Source organism: Bubalus kerabau, chromosome 6 (assembly GCF_029407905.1).
Source record: "Bubalus kerabau isolate K-KA32 ecotype Philippines breed swamp buffalo chromosome 6, PCC_UOA_SB_1v2, whole genome shotgun sequence".
Classification (NCBI taxonomy): domain Eukaryota; kingdom Metazoa; phylum Chordata; class Mammalia; order Artiodactyla; family Bovidae; genus Bubalus; species Bubalus kerabau.
The window spans coordinates 89,475,514-89,499,145 of NC_073629.1; the positions used below are offsets into that span (position 1 = coordinate 89,475,514).

At 42.9% G+C, this 23,632-nt stretch overlaps 1 protein-coding gene and 1 long non-coding RNA gene across 43 annotated transcripts in view; one reads left to right on the forward strand and one right to left on the reverse strand.

The window, feature by feature from the left end:
• The window catches only part of DAB1 (DAB adaptor protein 1), a 956,508-nt gene that overhangs the window by 767,643 nt on the left and 165,233 nt on the right, over window positions 1-23,632 (forward strand). Inside the window, exons 1-3 of one of the 42 annotated variants that reach the window (XM_055585748.1) lie at window positions 2,750-3,335; window positions 4,733-4,865; window positions 11,155-11,283. The exons of 35 other annotated variants lie outside the window; for them this stretch is intronic. In XM_055585748.1, the coding sequence (XP_055441723.1) occupies window positions 11,220-11,283 (64 nt within the window). In that variant the 5' untranslated portion in view covers window positions 2,750-3,335; window positions 4,733-4,865; window positions 11,155-11,219. Of the gene's footprint in view, window positions 1-1,819; window positions 1,984-2,744; window positions 3,336-4,732; window positions 4,866-11,154; window positions 11,284-21,155; window positions 21,247-23,632 lie in introns of those variants that run through there. 6 more of the 42 variants (XM_055585759.1, XM_055585747.1, XM_055585749.1 and 3 more) reach the window with 6 other exon arrangements.
• LOC129655395 (uncharacterized) lies at window positions 3,696-4,473 on the reverse strand. Its single transcript, XR_008715976.1, has 2 exons — window positions 4,335-4,473; window positions 3,696-3,917 (listed from the first exon to the last, which is right to left on the reverse strand). It is a non-coding gene; the product is annotated as an uncharacterized LOC129655395 (long non-coding RNA).

Genomic DNA, 23,632 nt, shown 5'->3' on the forward strand with positions numbered 1-23,632 from the left:
ATCACCCCATGAAGTAGATACAACCACAACTACATTGTCGATGGGGAAACTGTTCTTTAGAAAGGTTAAGTCTCTTGCCCCAAATCACATGGCTTCAATGTGACAGAGTCTGCATTTGAATCCAGGTCCATCTATGTTGCACTTAACTGCTATACAATAACGCTCCAGATAAGGAAGAAAAATTCGAGGAGGAAAATCTAGCCTGTTAAGAATGTCAGCCTGGAAGCCAGCTTTCCTGAAAAGGTAACTTTACAGGGGCTGTCATTCTGCTAGGTTTTGCATTGAGTGTCCAGTATTTGATACTCTCTGCATTGTCCAGTAGTATTTACAAGAATGCTATTAGCAGAGAGCAAGCAACATCTGGAATTTGCAAGGAACACTGCAGTCTTTCTGAGAAATTCTCCAGGATGGGCCATTGTGATGCTATGTTGAGGTCTTACTATTTCAGTGCAGATATGCCATGCAAATGGTTAAATTTTCCTCATGTTCACCACAGAGCTAAATGCAAAGGCTTTAGTTGTAATTTGGATGTAATTTTTTGTGGTGATATAAATATGACTCTATTTGAAGTGGGTTGAATTCGAAAACTCATGAATAAATGCTTTGACATAATCAGAATTATAGAGCAAGGAATTGACCTACTTTGCAGGAAGACTCCCCCAGAGTTCCTTAGCTAATAGTACATTAACCCAACAGAGAAATCTTCCTGCTAATAGCACTTAGCAGAGAAGATTGGAATCTGCAGTTGGTCAGGTAATCCAAAAAAAGAAAAAATTATTTAAACTGGGAAATCATTTAAGAAATGACTCATGTTTCCCTTTACATTTTATTTCAACTGAAGACATATAATAAATGTACATTGGTTTATTGACATTTTAATGTCAGTAAAGGACTTTTCTTGGGATACAGATTTGCTAATTTCAGTGCTGTATACTCTCCTAATAAAATCCATGCCTGTAAAACATATCTTCTATGATTACCAGTTTTGGTTTCTTATAAGTGGCATGAGGATTTAAAATCATTTCCAAAGTAACCAGAGGGGAGAATCCTTCTGGGTTTGTGTGCTTTTTCACCTAATTTTTTTTAGAACACTTTCTTTTCACAACTTGCCCATTTTGATTGTTTCCAGTTGTTGAACTTCATAGAAATAACACCTCCCCTTTCTTTTTGTATTCATATTTCACTGGTACATGTAACATTTAATGATTATATACTTAGAATAACAAGTATAATTCTCATAAGCAGGTATGGGAACAAATGTGTAAGATTCTTGGTAAACATCTAACTTAACGGCATCAAACAGAAATCAAGCAGACTACCCAACAGTGTGAGGGAGGCAGCATCAGACAGTGAGAAAGGTCAAATACATTACATTGGTTAGCTTAGGAGATTTTTTTTTTCCTGTACGTCTTCTATAGCGTTGTTTTGTGGATATGATGTATAGTAAGGCATATAAACAGACTAGCACGAAAAAGTGATGAGTACATAGTAGGATCTCAGAAAATCATAGCTTAATGTTTTCGTCTTTTCCCACACCTATCAATTCATTCTCATTGGATGCTTATCATTGGTTTCAATATTTAGTTTTGCTACTAGCCTATGAGCCTGTGGGGATAAAGGGCATGCCAGAGTCATTTGCTTTCTCTCCATTATATTGCTTCGCATCTAGTAGGCCACCTGAAAATGTGTTTTAACTTTTGCACTTGGACCAGGGTAGGGATTACTGTTAGGGGGAAGAGCAGAAGAATTCTGGCCAAAGGGCTTGTGTTTGGGGTGGGGATGCCAAGAGCAAATGCTAGGGATTGGCATGTGGACAGGCGAGGGGATTAGTATGGAGATACCATCACAGGTACCAAGTCTGTAACGCCCATGACTTGATCCTGATGGGGTTGGTGGGACCACAAAGTCCCAAGTCAGCCTGATTTTCTCAAGTACCCTTCTGGGGAGCTTCTTCCTTTGTGTTTCAGTCTAGCCTCCTGCCAGGTAAGATCATTTTATCAAAATTTTTATGGCAAGGTTTGCCACCAGACAAGAGGATTCTTGCAAAAGGAACCAAACATAATTCCAATCCTAGAAACTTCTTAAGAGCAGTGATGGTATCTTACTCATTGTTAGGTCTGTCTCTTTAAAAAGACAAATTGGCAATTCCATGAGTTTCCAGACTTTCAACAGTCAAAAACCTCAGAGTCCCCTGTGTGGACTGAACTTACTGTGATGCTTCCTCCCTAGGGAAAAAATACACTTTCCAGTTGTTGGCAACTCTGTTAATAGGAATCAAACCCTCTTTATTAAAGCCATGTCTAAACAAAAAAATGTTTCTTGGACCCTATGCCAAGTTACAAAGAAAAGAAGTGAAATGGCCTTTATGAAATGTGGTGAGCAAGACCCTTTCTGTGTTAGCTTGCTCTAATTTGAAAAAGCTGTCCTGGGCGAGTCGCAGAATGCAATCTCCGCTCTCTTGCTTTTCTCTCTGGCACTTAGTCTTTCTCTCTCCACCTGCTTTTCTTTCTGGCAGTTAGTCTCTCTCTCCACCTGGGGGCTGTTTTCTGGCTTTAATAACCCATAATTTGGAATCTGCATACTTTAAGGGGTAAGCGGCTGATAGTAAGGGCCAGGTGCCTCCGATCACTATGCCTGTCACTTACAGCACTGTTTTCCTGATGTCGACGCTCAATATGAAGGACCACTCCTTGGGACCAGTCATCAGTGGCAGCAGGCAGATCAAGTAACCAGTTTCATTATGGTCAGAGGTTATATAGCAGAAAGGCACAGATGGGGTAATTAGGTTCAGGTTCACGATTCAGCTGCATTCTTCTACCTCTGCAGTTTGGCCAGATCACTTCACCTTATTGAGCCTGCACCTCTTCATCAGTAGACAAGAAAGCGTTATGTCTTTTCTTTTCCATGAAATTGTTTTGAAGATGAAATGAGCTAACATGGCCAAAGCACCTGTGTTATGAATTGAGTTGTGTACCCACCATCCCCTCCAGTTTTCATGTGTTGAAGTCCTAACTCCTGGCACCTCAGAATGTGACCTTCCTACAGTAAGGTTGTTGCTGACGTAATTAATTAGCATGATACCATTAGGGCGGGTCCTAGTCCTATATGGCTGCTGTCCTCACAAAAAGGGGAAATTAGTACATAGAGACAGACACACAGGGAGAATGCTGTGTGAAGATGATGGCAGGGATTGGAGTGATGCATCTGTTAGCCAAGCAGTGCCAAAGACTGGCAATAAAAGCTAGGCAGGAGCCCGGAACAGGGTCTCTATCACGGTCCTCACAGGGAACCAGCCCTGTCGACACCTTGATCTTGGACTTCTAGCCTCCAGAACTGTAAGACTATATATTTCTGTTGAAAGCTGCTCAGTTTGTGGTACTCTGTTCCAGCATCCCTAGGACACTAATGCACATGTCAGTCCATCTTAGTTCCTGACCTTTCTTCCATCTGTCCCTCCTCCTCCTCTTGTTCAGGCGCTCAGTCGTGTCCAACTCTTTGTCACCCCATGGCCTACAGCCATCAGGCTCCTCTGTCCATGGGATTCCCAGGCAAGAATACTGGAGTGAGTTGCCATTTTCTTCTCCAGGGGATCTTCCTGAACCAGGGATCAAACCCACACTTCCTGCTTGGCTGGTGGATTCTTTATCACTGAGCCACCTGGGAAACCTCTTTCCCCTCCTGTGGCCTCCTTTAAATGTATCCATGTAAATGTGCTGCAGGACCCTTTTCGGGGACATACATCTGGGTGTGTTGAACATGACATTTCTGCTCTTCCTAAGAGCACAGAGAAGAGGGGTCATCTTTTCTCAGATTGTAATGTGTATTTTTTAATCCTCTGGGTTGTGTGTGCAGTCATCTTCAGCACAGACATCCTGCTGCAGGAGATTTGACAATAAGAACAGACTCATGATACCAGCCTGAAAAGGAACAGATAGAAACACGTTACTGTTTTTGTCATCTTGAAAAAACATTTTTAAGGCATCTCAGAGAGCTGGGAAAAGAGAGGAATTCTTCTAGGCCTCCTGGTCCTCCACTGGCAGGAAAAGATATTTACAGGTGTGTGGAGACGGCTGGAGGGACCTAGGAGAGCGGCTTCCCTGGAACCATCCCGAGTGATTTCCATTGTACAAAGAGAGCAAAGAACACTTCACTTTGCCATTCATATTTATTGAGCAATTTTTAAATGTAAAAGGGAGTTCCTTGTGCGTGCATAGTCAAGGCTATGCCCCAGTGCATCACTGGTCATTTCCTTGATATTGTCTTTATTTGGTACAGCTTCACTTTCAAGTTGGTGCTACATGGAAAAACCTCCACCAGACTGGATGATAGCATACTTGTCACCGCTCTCAGCAGCTTTCTCATAAAGAAACTCAGACTCTGGGAACCAGCAACCCCGATCCCCTGACTCAGAGGAGTTTTCCAGCCACAACGCAAAACAGTTTCTCTTTTCTCCCAAGCCATATTGAACCCTTTGCCTTGATCTGAGAACCTAGGATTTTAGCTCCTTCAAGTGTTCAGGTAGCAGTGAGGGAGCCAGGGCTCCTGCAGAGCGAGCCGCCTGCAGGCTGCAAAATTCCAGCAGAGAGAGGGTTTTTGAAGTATCAAAAGCTCCCCACCTGTGGGTGATTTCCATGCAGAGACTGAGAGCAGGAGTAGCCAACCCATGACCTCTCCAAAACTCACATCTATTCCAGCCCTTTGAGGATCAGAACCTTCCCTTTTGTTTTCCCAGACGTTGCAGGAATATAAAGAAGATGAAGTGTGTATAGATTAGGGAGAGAAAAGAGACAATGGGGCCATCTCAGAGGGCACTGGAGCTGGACTCAGAGATGTGCGTTCCAATTCTGCACTTGCCAAGTTACCAGGTAGGGAAGCTTTTCAAATCCCCTGTAGCTGCTAGCATCATAGTATCTTTATTTGTAAAATCAGTTCATAATAAGTACCTGGCAGGTCTATTGCCAGGATTTTGTGTTGCAATGTATATGAATGTACCTTACACTTCTGTATGTATCTGTCAACCTGTTTTCTATCCCCCATCTATCATCTGTCACATTTATTGAATGATTACTTTATGTCACTTTGCTAAGTATATCATATTCATCAGTTACATACTTAAAGGAGGCAGGGTGTTGTTAATAGTTAAAAATTACACTGCTGCTGCTGCTAAGTCGCTTCAGTCGTGTCCGACTCTGTGCGACCCCATAGACGGCAGCCCACCAGGCTCCCCCGTCCTTGGGATTCTCCAGGCAAGAACACTGGAGTGGGTTGCCATTTCCTTCTCCAATGCGTGAAAGTGAAAAGGGAAAGTGAAGTCGCTCGGTTGTGTCCGACTCTTTGCAACCCCATGGACTGCAGCCTACCAGGCTCCTCCATCTGTGGGATTTTCCAGGCAAGAGTGCTGGAGTGGTACTTAAGTTCAAATGAATTCCAGCTGCCTGTGTGACCGTGGCCAAGCCCTTTTTACCTCTGTAAGCCTTGGTTTGGGCTTCCCAGGTGGTGCTAGTGGTAAAGAACCTGTCTGACAATGCAGACTTAAGAGACACAGGTGTGATCCCTGGGTTAGAAAGATTCCCCTGGAAGAGGGCATGGCAACCCACTCCAATATTCTTGCCTGGAGAATGCCAGAGACAGAGGATCCTGGCAGGGTACAATCCATAGGGTTGCAAAGAGTCAGATACAACTGAAGCAGCTTAGCATACACACATGCAAGCCTTGGTTTCCTCAGTCTGTGTAATGGAGAGAATAACAGTGTGTACATTAAGGGATTTTTGTGAGAAATCAGTGAGACAGAGTTTGCAAAATATATGCATAAAGCCTGGCACACAGTAAGTGCTCAGTTCAGTTCAGTTCAGCCACTCCGTCGTGTCCAGCTCTTTGTGACCCCATGAACTGCAGCACACTAGGCCTCCCTGTCCATCACCAACTGCCGGAGTCTACCCAAACCCATGTCCATTGAGTCAGTGATGCCATCCAACCATCTCATCCTCTGTCATCCCCTTCTCCTCCTGCCCTCAATCTTTCCCAGCATCAGGGTCTTTTCAAATGAGTCAGCTCTTCACATCAGGTGGCCAAAGTAAATATTAGTAAAAACAAAAAGAACTCGTTGAAGAGTGAGTTTCTCTATAACTGCTGAAGGGATACACATACCTGTAAGGTTGTCAGGTACCTCTGTCTGTGTCTAGATTTTAGCTGTGTTAGAAAATGTATTTTGTAAATCACTTGAGTTCTTTGTTAACGTGCATGTGTGCCCATTTCAGTTTATCTGTATTTCTTTTGTTCATAAGAAACTTTTCAGTATGAACTAAAGAGAAAGGGACATTTGGGAATGTCTGAGAATGGAATTCATAGATTGAGGGAGAGAGATCAAGGGAAAAATCATATTTTGGAAGGAACTCAATTCATCACATAAGAGAAAACTAGGAGGCAAGACTCTAAAGATTTTGGACTGGTGGACAGAGGTGGGAACAGGAAGGTGACTGGCAGGTGGGATAAGACAGACTCTTGCTTGTGCCAGAAAACGTGCAGGAAAATGCATGGGTATGCAAACATGGAGAATGTATTTGGGGACCTGGCTTCCAGTGGGCTTTGCTTGACTGAAGCAAAGATCTTATGTTGGGGAAAATGGGAGTGAGGAAGAAGAAATGAATTTTTTTTTTCCTAATTGAAAAGTCTGTGGTCTTCACAAGGGCAGGGAATTTATCCATAACGTTCTCCTCTAGCTCCCCAATGTTTAGCAAGTAGGCGTACAGTAAATATTTAATGAAATACTGAATCATTGACTGAGAAATTTCTGTTTCATTTGGTTTGGAGGAAAGTGGAACCATTGAAGACTTGTGAATAATGGAATTGCATTTATACGAATATACTGTCTGAAGAGCATCTTATAGTTCTCTATCAAATGGACTTGAATAGGGAAAAATATTAACAGATAAACGAGTATACCGTGGAATTATCTAGGGAAGACTGAGGACCTGAATAAATGTGGTGACAGTGAGGATATTTTGGAAATGTTATTTAGACTTCTTAATAATGTGTGTGCAAGCTATGGTAAGGTAAACGGGAAATAAAAGTCTTTCCAAGGTTTCTACCTGAATAAAGGGTAGCCTGCTTGTGAGAGTTATCTGACACGTTACCTGTATTACACTGGGCATTGTCCTAGACACAGAGGACTCTTTCACTTTGATGAGTGAAAATCAAAATGGTACATCACATCTGCGAGGCATTGCGCAGTGCGCTCCGTGCTTTTGTTGATGTTGGCGTAAACGAACAGTTAGGTTTTGCTGACTGCACTTAAACTCGGCCTGGTGAGGCTTCGTGGGGAGTTGGCAATGGTATTGGGCCTTGAGATGGAAGAGCTGGTTTGAGTAAGGGAGAAATTAGTCATCTTAGTTCTATACATATTGAATTTTGCTCGTTGTAATAAATTCAGATGGCGGCATTTAGAAGGCAGTCAAAAAAAGTGAGCATGGAACTCAGGAGAGGCATTAAAGCTAAATATTATTAACTAGGATGTCATCTAGGAGAGGTGAGATTGTCCAGTGCAAAATGAAGACCACGGACAGAATGTTAGGGAAAACCTTCAGTAAAGATCTGGCAAGAAAAGATACACAGCAGTCAGGAAAGGAGGAGAACCAAGATAATAGTCACAGAAGCATAAGAGGGGTGATATCTTTAGGAAAGTGGAGACAGTGAGATGTCCAGTTGTATGCAGAGGTCAAGAAGAGTGAGCGTGGCGAGAGGACTGTTGAAATAATAATTTCTTGATGTGTTTACTTTCATGAGAACACATCGTATGTCATCAACTCCATAGTGGTCTGTTGCTGTGTCATTTTTAGTGAATCCAGAACCAGATAAGTCTGTTTGCAGATTGCGGCTTGCAGATCTGGTTGCCTTTAAGATGCTTCACTTTTCATTTGAGTCCTAGCCTAAAATGAGAAGTAAAAGACTGAATTTCCACCTTAATTCGTCTGTTTCACCCAGACTTAGACACTTTCTCCATAATGCAGACCATGTTATAATAATGTTGCTTAGCAAAGACACCCTGAACACCCACAGAAAAGAGGTGGCCTTCACGTCCCTCCAAAATCTGAGCACAGGTGATGGATCATAGTGGAAAGAGAGTGAACTTTGGAGTCAAATGGGCACCATTGAATGCAGCTGGCTGTCTTTCTTGGCCAACTTGTCCCTCTCTGATGCCTAGTATATTTTATGTACATGAGCATCGTTTACCATGTGCCTAGTATCATTCCTGGCTCAGGAGGGACGCCCAATAATGTGGAGCAGTTATTACTGTGCAGAGTTAGGTAAAGGCTCCCTTGCAGCTTTTCTCCTCTTGCTTTTGCCTTTAACAATAGCAGAGACTGGACCTCTATTCCCTACTTGATGTAAGTTGTGCATCATTTGAGACCTGGCTTTTTCAGTCTCACCTCTTCCTGAAAACTTTCTCCAAGGACCTTGCTTCAAAGTCTTGTGTCTTTTCTCCAAACTCCTAGGACACTGCTCAGTATAACATACATGCTAGTTATTCATGGGCTGACCTGGGCCATGATGTTTTTTGTCCTTAACTTGTTTTTCTACGTTAATTTCTTGTTTCAGTTTTCAGAGTGTATGTTTACTTCCCTGACTGCAAATTCCCTGAGGGTAGAAAGAGGCCTTATAATTTATTGCATCTATAATTTGTAGCTATTTCTTTTTCTTCTTTGTCCTTCCATTCTTTGGAAGATATGACCTAGCAGGGGGAAATATATTATTTAGAATCAAAAATGCCTGGACTGGAAATAATTAGCAGCTAAATGAAGATTATGTGACATGGAAGAAATTACCCTCCCACTGGGAACACAACTTTCTTCATCTGTAAAATTGAAAAAAGAATAATACCTCCCTCATAATGTCACTGATGGCCTAAACACTGCATAATTGGTCCTCCATTATGATGTTTTCACTACTTCCCTGGGTGTTACTAAGGTGTGCAATACTGAATATATCTGTTTTCTCAGGACTTCTTAAAAGATTTGCTCTGGAAGCCTGTGCATCCCACAGTCCCCCACTGAAATGCCACCTCTTCGATATGCCAGTTTGTGTCTTATCCATCAGAAATTGAGATTCTTCCCTGGCCCTCACTTTTCACATTGGTGGCACCTTCATTTGATGAAACACTACCTTTGATGAAACTGTACTTCTTCCATTAGACTATGATCTTCTTAAAGGGAGTAATTCCATTTACTCACTTTCTCAGGGAGAAAACTTATGCAGAACAGAAATATATACAGATATGGAAACAACATAGCTGGAGTGAATCCTGTGAATCAAATCTCCTTATTGGCTATGTGAACTCTGGGCAGGTTTCTTGATTTCAAAAAGCTTCATCTGCACATAGGAAGGTCATAGCACCCATTAGGGCTGTTGTATGAGATAGATGAAAAGTAATGTATATAAAAATGTTCATCACTGTACCTGGTGCACAGTAGGTGTTTAATACATGGCAGTTCTAGCCCCAGGCATGGTATCAGTTACATGAAAGATGCTCACAAAATGTTGGCTGAATTAAACTGCAAGGGATTTAATACTTATTTGTTTTCCATTGATCTGTTATATCCTACTATTGCTGATTATCAACATTTGTCACATTTTCTCCCTGGCACTTTACTACAGTGGTTTAAGAAGCATTAGGATTGTGCTTGCAATCCTGTGTTGAGCTCTTTGGAAAGGAGGTGCTTTGTTGAAATCAGCAAGACCATGTAGGCATTCAAGCTTTTGTTATCCGATCAAATAGACTTATCTATTTTTCCTTGTTAGCAGAAAGGAGACAGAAAGAAGTTGCTTAGAAGATAATTGGCTCTTATACATAAAATTAACTGAAAGCTAATCTCCAAAGAGAGAAACTACAAAATTAAACAATTTGTGGCCTGAGATATTGGTGATGACAGTGGGGAAAAGATCATCAAAATTCAAATTCTTTCTCTTTTCATGGCTTTATTAGCAGGTATGAAGCTAGGTAGAAAGACTCGAAGATAAAGCAGATTCCCTGGGGCAGTGCCCTGAGTACCACCATCTACATTCCTTCCATTCGACAAGCATTTACTGACTGTCTGCTGACCACACAGAAGTGGGCCAGGGGCCAGATGTACAGAAATTAATATCCATTATTAATGAAAACTTTGTAGTTGCAAGTAATGAAAGTCGACTTGAATGGACTTAACAAAGGGACACATTATTAGTACTGAGCGTTGTCTCACAGACTTAAGGAAGGGCGTGTGTGAACTGAGCCTCTGGAAGATGAATCAGGGGTTGGGAATCAGAAAGGATATTCCGGGGCTTCCCAGGTGGCTCAGTGATAAAGAATCCACCTGCCAATGCAGGAAACACAGGTGACATGAGTTCGATCCCTGGGTTTGGAAAATCCCCTGGAGAAGGAAATGGCAACACACTCCAGAATTCTTGCTTGGAAATCCCGTGGACAGAGGAGCCTGGTGGGCTGTATAGTTCATGGGGTTGCAAAAGAGTCAGACACGACTGAGTGAGTGAGCAGGAGCGCAAGCAAGGAGACTCTACTTTCTGATCTTTCTTTCTCCTTTTCATTTCTTTACAGTGTTTTTTCTTTGTGGTCACCTCTTCCAGAGCAACTTTTCCCTTGGCTTTTTATAAGATTGCCTTTCTGTTACCCAAGCCAATGGCAGGAAAAGTTGGCCACCCAGAATTCTATAATCTAGCCATGAGGAAAGATTGACTCCTCTCTGCTTTGGTTCTCAATTCCCAAGGCTGGGGCTCTGATCACCACAGCTTGGACCAGGTGTTAGCATCTGGTCTGGTCAGCAGGGGCCAGAGGGTCAGGCCATATTGTATATACAAGGTCACTGTAATGATAACTGCTGTGTGGGAGGGGGCAGTCAGCTGGGGGATCAGTCACTAAGACTGGACAGATATCTTGAAAGTTGTCTAGTGACCCACTCAAGTGTTCTTGCCTGGAGAGTCCCAGGGACGGGGGAGCCTGGTGGGCTGCCGTCTATGGGGTCACACAGAGTTGGACACGACTGAAGCGACTTAACAGCAGTAGCAGCAGCAGTCTTGATGAATGAGGCCAAGTCCCAATTCTCACAGTCAGTGAGACAGGGAAAAAAAAAAGTGTTTTTAGATAATGATATGATGGCTTTTCAGCATCGACGCAGTTCAGTCTGTACTCTGGGGCTACATTTAAACTGGAGGGAAAAGACCTCATACTTATGGAGCACCTGTCTGCCAGATGGACTACTCTCCCACATCCTGATTTCATGCTCACACATCCAGGTAGGTCTTGTCTATTCCATGCGTTAAATAAGGAACTTCCCGAGACTTAGTGAGGCCTGGGGCCCTCATGACAGAACTAGCATTTGGGGGTTGCATCTGTCTGCTTCTGAATTCCACACACAGTCCACAGAGCTGGAATCTGAAAGGTCTTAAAGGGAACCTGAAGTCACCCGGATCCCTTGGCTCTGTCTCCATCACTGATTAGGATGGCTTTATCTCAGAAAGGGAGCCTGCCTTCCACTTGGGTCCCTAAGCAATAATCAAGAATCATACTGGACTCCTTCCTTTTCCTGCCTCTCCCACAGACAATCTGTGAATGAGTCCTGTCTGCCTTCCTGCAGTGTCTGTTTTGATCCAGCCCATTTTTCTGTGTGTTAATCCATGTTCCTGATCTCTTCTCTCACCTGGATCACTACCATACCTCCCGCTTTGACTTCACCCCCTTTTACCAAAGAGCAGTTGGAGAAATGGTTATAAATGCCATCATGTACCTGCATAACGCCTTCCCCCCTCAACACCATGGCTTTTTGATGGGCTTAGAAACAAATCCACACCCCTCACCTGACCTCCTAAAGCGACACTTGCAGGAGTCCTGCCTCCCTCTTCCCTGCAGCTCCCACCCCTCCTTCTTGGATCTGCTTCCATCACACTAGTGCCTTTCTGTTTTGTAAACAGGCCAAGCACATTCCCTCCTGGCATGACTGCCCTTTTCTTGATGTTCACATCTCGCTTCAAATGTCATTTCTCCTGAAATGTCTTCCTGGACCAGCCTGTCGAAATTAATTGTTCCCCACCCTGCCCCAGTCACTCTTCATCTTATCAAACTGTTTTATCATCTTCATAACACTTATCACTCTCTGGAATGATCTCGTTCATTACTTATTTATAGGCTTATTCACTGTCTTTCCTCTTCAGGTCTGAAGCTCTAGGAGAGCAGGGGCTTTCTCTCTCTTGTCCATGACCGTTGCCTGAGACCTGGGCCAGTGTTGTGTGGTGGGCATTCAATGCATGTTTGTGGCGTGAATGGATGAATATTAGGCTGCCTGTGTTAGAAATCCAGGGGTGTCAGGGCTGGGCCTGTGCCCTTGCATTCATTACTGGCAATGTCGGGGGGCACTTAGTCACTGTCTATTCCAGCACATTCCACTTAAACCCTCCATCACTGTGATTTATCTCTGAGTTTAATCAAATGTAATTTATATCACAGCCTCCTCAGTAAATAATTGATTTGCCCTCTCTGTTGTCTTCATCACAAATACTTCTTTGTACTCTAAAGAAATCATTTAATCAGTCGATAGCATACACAGCCCTCTTGTTTAGAAGGCAGATGGAAGATAAAGCGTGAGTCTCGCTCCCACCAGAATCTTTTTAGGACCAAAATAATCTCCTTAAAAAATAGTCTGTGGGCAAGCTGGCAGCAGAGAGACTCATTAAAGCCTCTTCTTCTTTTTCTTTTTTTTTTTTTCTGCTAATGGAGATGACCCTGTGAAAGTTGTGGCTACTGCGGAAGAAAGTTCTTGGCCAGTTGTAGGCTGCATACGAAAATAGAAACCCTTGTTCATTTGTGATTTAATTAACCAGTGTCTGGGTCCAAAAACAGACTTTCAAATGTTGGGTGTTTGTGCATGGGGGGTGACAACTTAAAACTGGGAGTTCAACTGTTCTGTGCTGCGCTATGACCTCAGCTTACTGACTAAAGCTGACTCCACCGGTTCTCGCTCTGATCTCAGTCGTCTGGCTTCCCATGGGCAGCATGTTCAGAGCTTACAAGGGATTCCTGTGTGACCCAAATCATAGACTTCCTTCCTTCACCCTTGTTTCTCCCACTGAAAAGCTCTGAGAGAGGTAAATTTTGCATTTGTTTTCACATTTGCACTTGTCTGTTTGAGCCCACACTTCTCTGGAGTAGAAGGGTAGGGGGAAATAATGAAACGTCATCTCTGATACATGTAGAAAGATTCCATGAAGCCGTTCTCACAGGGAAAATCCATCTTCCTCCTGTCTTCAGCAGAAATTCTCAATATTGTATCTCTTTGCACTGTTTTAATTGGAAAGATCTTAACTGTCCAATGATAGGGAGTTGGTTAGATAAATTACGCCACGTCTATAGGATGGGGATATTCGGCAGCCACTAAGAATCATGTTACAAAAAAATATCAATATGGAAGAAAAGATGTACTGCCCTGCCAAATGAAAGAAGCAAACTGCAGATGTACAGTATGAAAACATTTTTGAGAAATGTACATTTGTGTGTGTACACTTAGAAAATTTTAGTAGGGCATATCCTCAAATGCAATCATAGATATCCCTGGAAGGAATTCTGGATAACTTGCCCTCTTTTTCCTCTCTTGCACTTTACAAATTTTAAGATTTGAGCATGTTTGATTTTGAAATTGAAAAGAAAAGGTTTTTTTTTGTTTGTTTGTTTGTTTTAAAGAATGGAAACAGAAAAAGTTTTAAAATGTATCTGTTATTTTTCGTTGAAAAACAAGATAACCTTCACTTGTCATCAGCTCTCAGGGCTTTGTAGGTGCCTAGTATCTGCTATCATGTACATTTGCCAAAGGGAGACAAGTTGTGAACTTTAGAAAAGCAAACCCCAGTGGCCCTCCCAGTTCTGGTGGTGGCAAGGATGCCCTTGGATGGGTGATCACCCAGCTGACTCCTACAGACTCAGCTGCCCACAACAGCTTTGCCAGGGGCCTTTGAGTTGCATTTGGTGAGTGTTAGCTCTGGATTTGCCCTTTTGATTAGGCTTAGCCTCATGGAGTATCAAACCTGGTTACATTATTGGAACATTCAGTGCTGCTCCCCCAACCCCCACCCCAAGCCCTCTTCCTGTTGCTCTTGGGTTATTACAGACACTTGCTGGCTTGCACTCCATGTCAAGACCCCCTCTGTATCATCTATCAGAACACTTTCTCTCAAATGCACTGATTTTGTACTGTCTTCCATCAAGTTCCCAGGAAACCAGTGGTGGAGATGGAGATTTGCTTAGGAAGCTTATTGGGGAGGTGCCTTCAGAGTCAGTGCTGATGAGGAGTGTGGGTGGCAGGGCTGGACAGAGGGAGGAGTTGACCCTGATGCAGCTGCAACAAAGGCCTCAGCTGATCCCCACCATTCCACAGGGAGCTCTTGAGCTGCCTTCAGCGGTGTCCCCAGTTGAGGGTTGGGCTGTGGACCTTCATATTCAACCCCATCTAATCAGCCAGTTATTGATTGGATGCAAGCTTTAGGGGGCCGAGGGAATGAGATGAGGGGAACCTGTCCTTGGGTGAGGGACTCTTTGGTGGTGGACAGTTCTCTGAGAGCAGCTTACCCAAGAGCCTTCCTGGGTCAGCATGTCACCTGGGGGAGGAGTCTTCAGACCAGAAACTGGGTTTGGGAGACAGCACATGCAGGCTGCAGTTCACAGGAAAGGAAGTGAAAATATTATCAATATATGATGGGAGCCAGCAGGTGTACGGCTCTGTTAGCTGCTTCACCCATACAATGGCATACAGTTCTTCCAGTAATCCTGCAGGAGAAGCATTGTTAACTGTCTTCTGTGGAGAGATGAAATGACTTGCTCCAGGCCAGGAGTCTTCGAGTATCAAGTGCCCCCTGAACTCCGTTCTTTCGCTTTCATCTCCTGCCTCTCCCCACCCTTATGTGCATCATCCTGACCTGCCTTCATCCCTGCAGCCCTGCAACCATAACAGGACCCTTTCTTTTGCAAATAACAGAATCAAAAATGAATTCCATGACTATGGATTTAGACTGCCCTTCCCTTGCTTTTTGTTTCTTTCTTGCTTTTGTGGTTTTGTTGTTGTTGTTTTGTAGTTTTTTATTGGTGTAACATTGGTTTGTAACAATATATAACTTTTTCATGTGCTCAACCTTATAGTTCCATTTCTGTATTCTCTACAACATGTTCACCACTAAGACTTTCCATCCATCACAATATAGTTGATTCCATTTACCCATTTTACCCTCCCTCTAGCCCCTTCCCCTCTAGCAACCACTACTCTGTTCTCTCTACCTGTTTGCCTTAAAATTTTGACTTCAACTCCATTGATTTTTCATCACTCCTGGCTCTGCCTTTTCCAAGCTCTGTGGTCTTAGGCCAATCTTTACCTCTTGGAGCCTCTATTTTCTCGTCTGTAAGAAGGGACTAAGAATGCATGCCATGCTAGGCTGTTTGTTGTGAGGAGTAAAAGAACAGTGGAGGGGAGCATACAAATTGTTTAAAGCACATTCTATGCCTTGCACTGTGGCATCAGCATGAGATAAGATATTGCACACCTGGTGCTTTCCCTTACACGTGGTGTCAGCACACACTGGTTTCACCCTCTCCGCCCCATGGCCACTCAGAAAGAGACACAAGCCCAGCTATCCAAAGACCTGAGGAGTAAATGGTGTGTGCCATCCTCAGGCTCTTGGTAAGCAAGTGAGAACAAAGAAAGCTTCAGATTAGAGGCCAGGATGGTTAATCCTTGAAACAGGCTCAAGTTAGCAAAATCTACCAAGCGGGTACGCCTTCATGGAGGACTTCAGGACTCAGCAGTGGAGGATTATGGATATATTTATAATCTTAAACCAGAAGATCTCTATTTTTTTTCCGTCTCACTGTTCTTCTTACATGGAGATATGATTGACATTATGCCTGACTTCTGATTGAGAAACATTGCTGGGTTTGCAGTGCCACTAATCTGATTAATAGCACCTGAGACTTTGGGCATCATGAGAACTTAAACTTGACTTTCTGAAGTTATACAACGCTATGTCTGTGTGTTTGGGAGAGAATATTGAAAACTCTGGATTAGTGAGAGCAAGCTCCTTTACTGAGTATATCTTTATTCAGCAAGTATTTATTGAGTACTACTCAGTGCCCCGACTGTCCTGGTTGCTTGGGATGCACAGAGAGGACAGTGGATGGCCACGGGAGACTGTGGAAGCTGTCAGTCCAGTGAGGGGGACTCCTGGGCCCAGATTCTTCCTGCCACAACATGCCCTCCGGCTCCAGGAGTCACCACAAAGAGTACGATTCACACCCCACACTGCCTTAGCACGATGGTCTCTGCAGTTGCCCTTCACAGAAACTTGAAAACGGGGTTTGAAAGAGCGCTGGCAGGAAATTGTTGGTTTAAGGATCTGTTGGAGTGGCATGCCCAGTGATTGTTTTCTCCTGTTATTGAGCTTATTAATGATGTCATACAATGTTTGTAATAGATTTGTTAAATGAACACCTGGCAGAAATAAAACAAGCACTAGTAGACCTTTGTCAGGAAAATGAAAGAAGGGCCAATTATCCGAGAGTAAGAATTGGCTCACATACGTTTCACTAAAGGACCTGCCTTGTTCTTGTATGGCTCCTAATCTGACTGCCTAGGAATCATTGGCCAAGCTTTGCAAATGCAGATGGCCAGCCCCTCACATTAGAATCTGTAGAAATCTTAGTGCTCCATTCTCCAGATGCCCATGTTTCCAAAAATACCAGAGAGGAGCATTTGTAAAGAAAATGCCTGTAGGAGTTATAGGTTGAATATTTATTTTACTTCTTTAGTTAGTTTACCTTTTAGCAATGATGACAGCAACCATGTTCATAAAAGTGCCTTTTAACAGCCCCTTAAGTGTGTCGTTCCCCTTATTCTGCTCACTGCCCAGCTAGTTAATTACAGAAAAATCAGCATTCTCCCCTACACAGTCAGCATACATAATTTTTTGTCCACTGCAAATCAATACCTGGATAACTGCAAGATAGAATTCTAAATAAAATAAGTTGTCTCTGCTCCTGGGCCCTGAGATTCTCCCCACAATCTGTTCTTAAATCGGACAACCTAACAAACAATAGAGCTTTCTCAGCAATGGACAGAATGATGTTGGTACGCTGGGGGTGGGGAACTCTTTGAAATTTTCTTATCATCAAGATGGATGGCCTAGTAATTCAGGGAGATATGCAGAAGGAGGGAGGATTTCTCTGTTTGGATACTGTGTTAATAATTCATAAGGTGGTCTCCCTGTAGCCTTCAGGAAGGAACTTCCTGTTCCTAATTGCAACCTTATTCCCGAGAAACCAAAAAAAAAAAAAAAAAAAATCCCAAACAGCTGGGACCATTACTTCTAAAGTGGTATGACTTTGCTATGGGTAGCTTTGGGCCACTGATGCTTAATGTGAAATATATTATTTGGGAAGGAGGAAGGCAGTAAATATTTATTGAAAGACTGCCATGTGCCTAGGAGTGTGCTAAGAGCAAAATGTGTATTATCTCACCAAATCCTTCTAAATGTTCTAATTGTTGTTTAGTCACTAAGTCATGTCCAGGTCTTTTCAACCCTTTGGGCTGTAACCCGCCAGGATCTTCTGTCCATGGAATTGAATTCTCCAGGCAAGAATACTGGAGTGTGTTGCCATTTCCTTCTCCAGAGGATCTTCCTGACCCGGGGATCAAACCCTTGTCTCCTGCATTGGCAGGCAGATTTTTGACCACTGAGCCACCAGGGAAGCAACTACCATAGTTCAGTTAAGTTTGGTTGCTCAGTTGTGTCCAACTCCTTGCGACCCCATGGACTACAGCATGCCAAGCCTCCCTGTCCATCACCTACTCCCAGAGTTTACTCAGACTTATGTTCATTGAGTTGGTGATGCCATCCAATCATCTCATCCTCTATCGTCCCCTTCTCCTCCCACCTTCAATCTTTCCCAGCATCAGGGTCTTTTCAAATGAGTCAGTTCTTCACATCAGGTGGCCAAAGTATTGGAGTTTCAGTTTCAACATCAGTCCTTCCAATGAATATTCGGGACTGATTTCCTTTAGGATGGACTGGTTGGATCTCCTTGCAGTCCAAGAGACTCTCAAGAGTCTTCTCCAACACCACAGTTCAAAAGCATCAATTCTTGGGCACTCAGCTTTCTTTCTAGTCCAGCTCTCATATGCATACATGACTACTGAAAAAACCATAGCCTTGACTAGACGAACCTTTGTTGGCAAAGTAATGTCTCTGCTTTTGAATATGCTATCTAGGTTGGTTATAACTTTTCTTCCAAGGAGCAAGCATCTTTTAATTTCATGGCTGCAGTCACCATCTGCAGTGATTTTGGAGCCCCAAAAATAAAGTCTGCCACTGTTTTCACTGTTCCCCCATCTATTTGCCATGAAGTGATGGGACCAGATGTCATGATCTTAGTTTTCTGAATGTTGAGCTTTAAGCCAACTTTTTTTTCACTCTCTTCTTTTACTTTCATCAAGAGGCTCTTTAGTTCTTCTTCACTTTCTGCCACAAGAGTGGTGTCATCTGCATATCTGAGGTTATTGATGTTTCTCCAAGAAATCTTGATTCCAGCTTGTGCTTCCTTCAGCCCAGCGTTTCTCATGATGTATTCTGCATATAAGTTAAATAAGCAGGGTGACAATATACAGCCTTGACGTACTCCTTTTCCTATTTGGAACCAGTCTGTTGTTCCATGTCCAGTTCTAACTGTTGCTTCCTGACCTGCATTCAGGTTTCTCAAGAGGCAGGTCAGGTGGTCTGGTATTCCCATCTCTTTCAGAATTTTCCACAGTTTATTGTGGTCCACACAGTCAAAGGCTTTGGCATAGTCAATAAAGCAGAAGTAGATGTTTTTCCGGAACTCTCTTGCTTTTTCGATGATCCAGTGGATGTTGGCAATTTGATCTTTGGTTCCTCTGCCTTTTCTAATCCAGCTTGAACATCTGGATGTTCACGTTTCATGTACTGTTGAAGCCTAGCTTGGAGAATTTTGAGGATTACTTTACTAGCATGTGAGATGAGTGCAATTGTGCGGTAGTTTGAGCATTCTTTGGCATTGCCTTTCTTTGGGATTGGAATGAAAACCGACCTTTTCCAGTCTTGTGACCACTGCTGAGTTTTCCAAATATGCTGGCATATTGAGTTCAGCACTTTCACAGCATCATCTTTTAGGTTTTGAAGTAGCTCAACTGGAATTGCATCACCTCCACTAGCTTTGTTCATAGTGATGCTTCCTAAGGCCTGCTTGAGTTTGCATTCTGGGATGTCTGGCTTTAGGTGAATGATCATACCATTGTGGTTATTTTGGTCATGAAGGTCTTTTTTGTATAGTTCTTCTGTGTTCTTGCCACCTCTTCTTAATATCTTCCGCTTCTGTTAGGTCCATACCATTTCTGTTCTTTATCAAGCTCATCTTTGCATGAAATATTCCCTCGGTATCTCTAATTTTCTTGAGATCTCTAATCTTTCCCATTGTATTGTTTTCCTCTATTTCTTTGCATTGATCACTAAGGAAGGCTTTCTTATCTCTCCTTGGTATTCTTTGGAATTCTGCATTCTAATGGGTATATCTTTCCTTTTCTCCTTTGCTTTTCACTTCTCTTCTTTTCACAGTCATTTGTATGGCCTCCCCAGACAACCATTTTGCCTTTTTGCATTTCTTTTCCTTGGGGATGGCCTTGATCCCTGACTCCTGTACAATGTCATGAACCTCTGTCCATAGTTCTTTAGGCAGTCTGTCTATCAGATCTAATCCCTTGAATCCATTTCTCACTTCTACTGTATAATCATAAGGGATTTGATTTAGGTCATACGTGAATGGTCTAGTGGTTTTCCCTACTTTCTTCAATTTAAGTCTGAATTTGGCAATAAGGAGTATCCTAGAGATGACTACAAATAACTATAGCGTTCTACAGGTGGAGACTAACACTCAAAAGTTAAATGACTATCCCAGAATCCCACATACACAGGTAGGCACAGAGCTACTGCAGTGCCATCTGACCCCAGAGTTAGGCAACCATGCCCCTCACTAGCAGTGTGGCCTTGTATTCAATACCATTGACCTCCATTCCCTTATGACCTCCATTCCCTTATCTCTTAGTGGGATGCAGTCTGCCTCCAAGGTGGTTCTCAATTTTCAATTAAATAGTTTATGATTATGGAACAGACACACCTGCTTTCGGATGTCATCCACCTTTTCCCTTTTCCTTCCTCCTTCCAGCCTCTTGTTACAGAATGAATGTTTGTGTCTCCTCCCCCAACACCCTCCAAAAGTTTATGTATTGAAGCCTTAACCTCTGATGAGATGACATTGAATGTGGGGCCTTTCGGAGATAATTAGGTTTTGATTAGGTTAAGAGGATGGGGCCCCATTGGTGGGATTCGTGCCCTTACAAGAAGAGGAAGACAGAATCAGAGCTTTCTCACTTGCTCTTTCTCTCCACTGTGTGAGGATACAGCAAGAGGATAGCCATCTGCCAACCAAAAAGAGGGACCTTCCCCAGGGTCAAGTATGCCAGCACCTTGCTCTTAGACTTCACAGACATCAGAACAGGGAGAAATCGATGCCTGCCATTTAAGCCACCCTGTATGTGGTATTTTGTTATAGCAGCCTGAACTAAGACACCTCCTTAGGTGTTTAAGTATCTAAAAAAGAGAATTGAACATTCAGCTTAATATAAGAAATATGTTGATGTTGACCTCTGCTAGACAGAGAAATACGGTAACTGTCAAAAGTTAGAAGAATTCACAGCCAGACTGCCCACAGTAGAAAAAACAATCTTGCCTCTTGCGTGGGTTTCTGTGGCCATGATCATTATCATCTAGGATGTGTGGGGGAGGTAAAGAGAGAACAGTCCTGGGTGTGAAATCTCGTTTATTTGGCCATTAGCCGTCCTGAGTGAACAGCCTGGCGTGGGAGACGGATTATGACTCTAGTGAATTCTGTGGGCTCTCTGCCTCAGTGTCATGGGAAATGCTAATTGCCTGCTTCTTTGGGATCTAGGCTTCTGGCCAAGGGGCTTGTTTTTATTGATGTTTTTACAAGGTCACTCCCAGTGTGGGACTTCCACGCTGGGAGTGCCTTCTGCTCCAACACAGGGACGTGGTCTTCTTCCTGACAGCATCCTTGAGGCCTGCTCAAAACAGGGAGCTTCCTGGGTGTCCTCGGCACTTTCTCCATCTAAACTCAGAGAGTCATTTCCCGGTTATGAGGTAAGCAGGTTGTGATGAGATTGAGAAATGCTCTTCCCCTATTGGCATGAAGTGAAGGCAACAGTGAGCTTAACTGCAGGTGAGACATTTGCTTCCTCCCATTAGGAATTTTATTCCTTGAAGATTTAGTGATCCACGCTCATGCAATGGATTTGAGATAAAGTCTGTTTGGAAGGGGTTTATAGTGACCCTGTACACTTCCCCAGAGTGATCCAGACTCTGGGAGTCAGTGGCCTCTTTTGAATAAATAAATAACTGTATTCGTGTATTCAATTATTCAGTAGAGCTGTGAACTGTGGGTCCATTCTCTGCCAGGCACCATGCTACGTTCAGAGAACATAGCCCCATCCTCAGGGATCGAAAGTGCAGAGAAGGAAACAGGCTTGGAGACAAAGTCATTGAGGTGCCACCGTGCTGTGACAGATGCTGTGAGGGAATTGAGTGAAAATGTGTCTGTTTGTTAGGAAAACGCCAGTTTCCAGGGATACCTTGGCTAACAAATCTAACATAGTCCTGGGCTTTCTGGACCTTCCAGAGGGATGAAGAGGAGGAATTTAAACAGATGATTACAGATGAGATTAATTTGTTGCCAGAAGGCAGGGGACTTATCAGGATTAGGTCACATCTCAAAGGGGACCTCCCAGATAGACCTCGGGGATAGAGAATCCTGGGCATGTGGCATTGTGCTGAGGCTTCAGGTGTCAAAGGGAAGTGGGGAGGGGCTAGGGGGATGAGGCAGGATGAGGATGGGCGTGTGGTGGCTTCAAGGTCTGAAGAACAGCAGGTGCAAAAATGCAGAGCCCAGCATACATTTGCTCAGAATATGGCTTTTTGGAGAGACAGGATGAAGGCCATTGTGGCGAGAATGTGAGAAATAGAGGGGAGGGTGGTCCAAAAATGAGGCCATGCATTCAACAGGGACCAGATTTGTCAGGGCTTTGTAAGATATGTTAAGGACGTTCATTTTATTTACACTGATATTTACCTATCTTAAAGTTGTATGCTCAAAAATATTTTACAGATAGAGATGTGATTTTAAAAACTAAAAAAATCCCCGGAGACCCTGCTTCTGTGGCAGACCTGAGTTTAAATCTTCACTGTAGAACTTACCTGCTGCTGCTGCTGCTAAGTCGCTTCAGTCGTGTCCGACTCTGTGCGACCCCATAGACGGCAGCCCATGAGGCTCCGCCATTCCTGGGATTCTCCAGGCAAGAACACTGGAGTGGGTTGCCGTTTGCTTCTCCAATGCATGAAACTTACCTAGATGAATCAATTTAAGCAACGTGACCTCTCTGAATTTCTGGCTCTGGATTCAAAATATGTGGACAGCATCACATTTAATGTGAAACAGTAAACTGAGCTCTACAAAGTGCAACCATACAATTCTGGCCATGGTTAGAGTCTCTAAGTATTAGTTCTAAATGGCAGAACTCTGTTTTGAAATTCTCATTCTGAGGGCCCAGTTTGAGAAATAGCACCTCTTAGGAAATTTTCTATATAAGAAGGTTGCTGTTTGACCCCTTTCTGTTCCTGGTGAATTTCCAGGATTACTAGTGTCTGAATCAACTCAATCTATTGGGTCTCTCCCATTAGGTTCAGTATCTGAACGGGTGAGATTTAGGAATCCCTATTTTTTTGTGTGTATGTGGGGTGTATGTATGTTTGAAATGGGCAGTTCTTAATTAAACTATACTTAGAAAATGACTGGAATAATCTATTGATTTTTCCACCAGAATGTAAGCTCCATAAGTACAGGGATATTTCTATATTTTGTTCACTACTGTATCTCTAGCACCTTAGAACTTATAGTGAGCACTCACTATATATAAACACACACACACACACACATCTATATATATACACATATATATTTTTAATGTGGATGGATCTATCAACCAATAAAGAATCAATGAGACTTTTATACTTCTCCAAATGTTGCTACACTATTGTTACTGTTTTAATCTAATCCGCATAACAGACCATAGCATTAATAGCTCCTGTGGGCTAAAGAAGAAGCCCAAAAGCTTGAGCTTAACTTCGAAAACTCTTCTTGATTAAGCCCCTCCAGCCTTTGTTAGCATCACTTGAGCTGTGTGCTTAAACACAGTACTTTGCAAGCGTGTTGATTGGTTCAGGCTCACCCCAGATAAATATACTAAAAATCTATGGAGTAGTATTTGAAAAAGTTGCCAAGATAATTCTAAAACATGGCTAAAAGATGTGCACATATACAATGGAATATTACTCAGCCATTAAACATGAAATAATGCCATTTGCAGGAACATGAATGGACCTAGAGATTATAATACTGAGGGAATTAAGTTGGTCAGAGGAAGAGAAGTATCATATGATATCACTTATATGCAGAATCTAAAAAGAAATGATA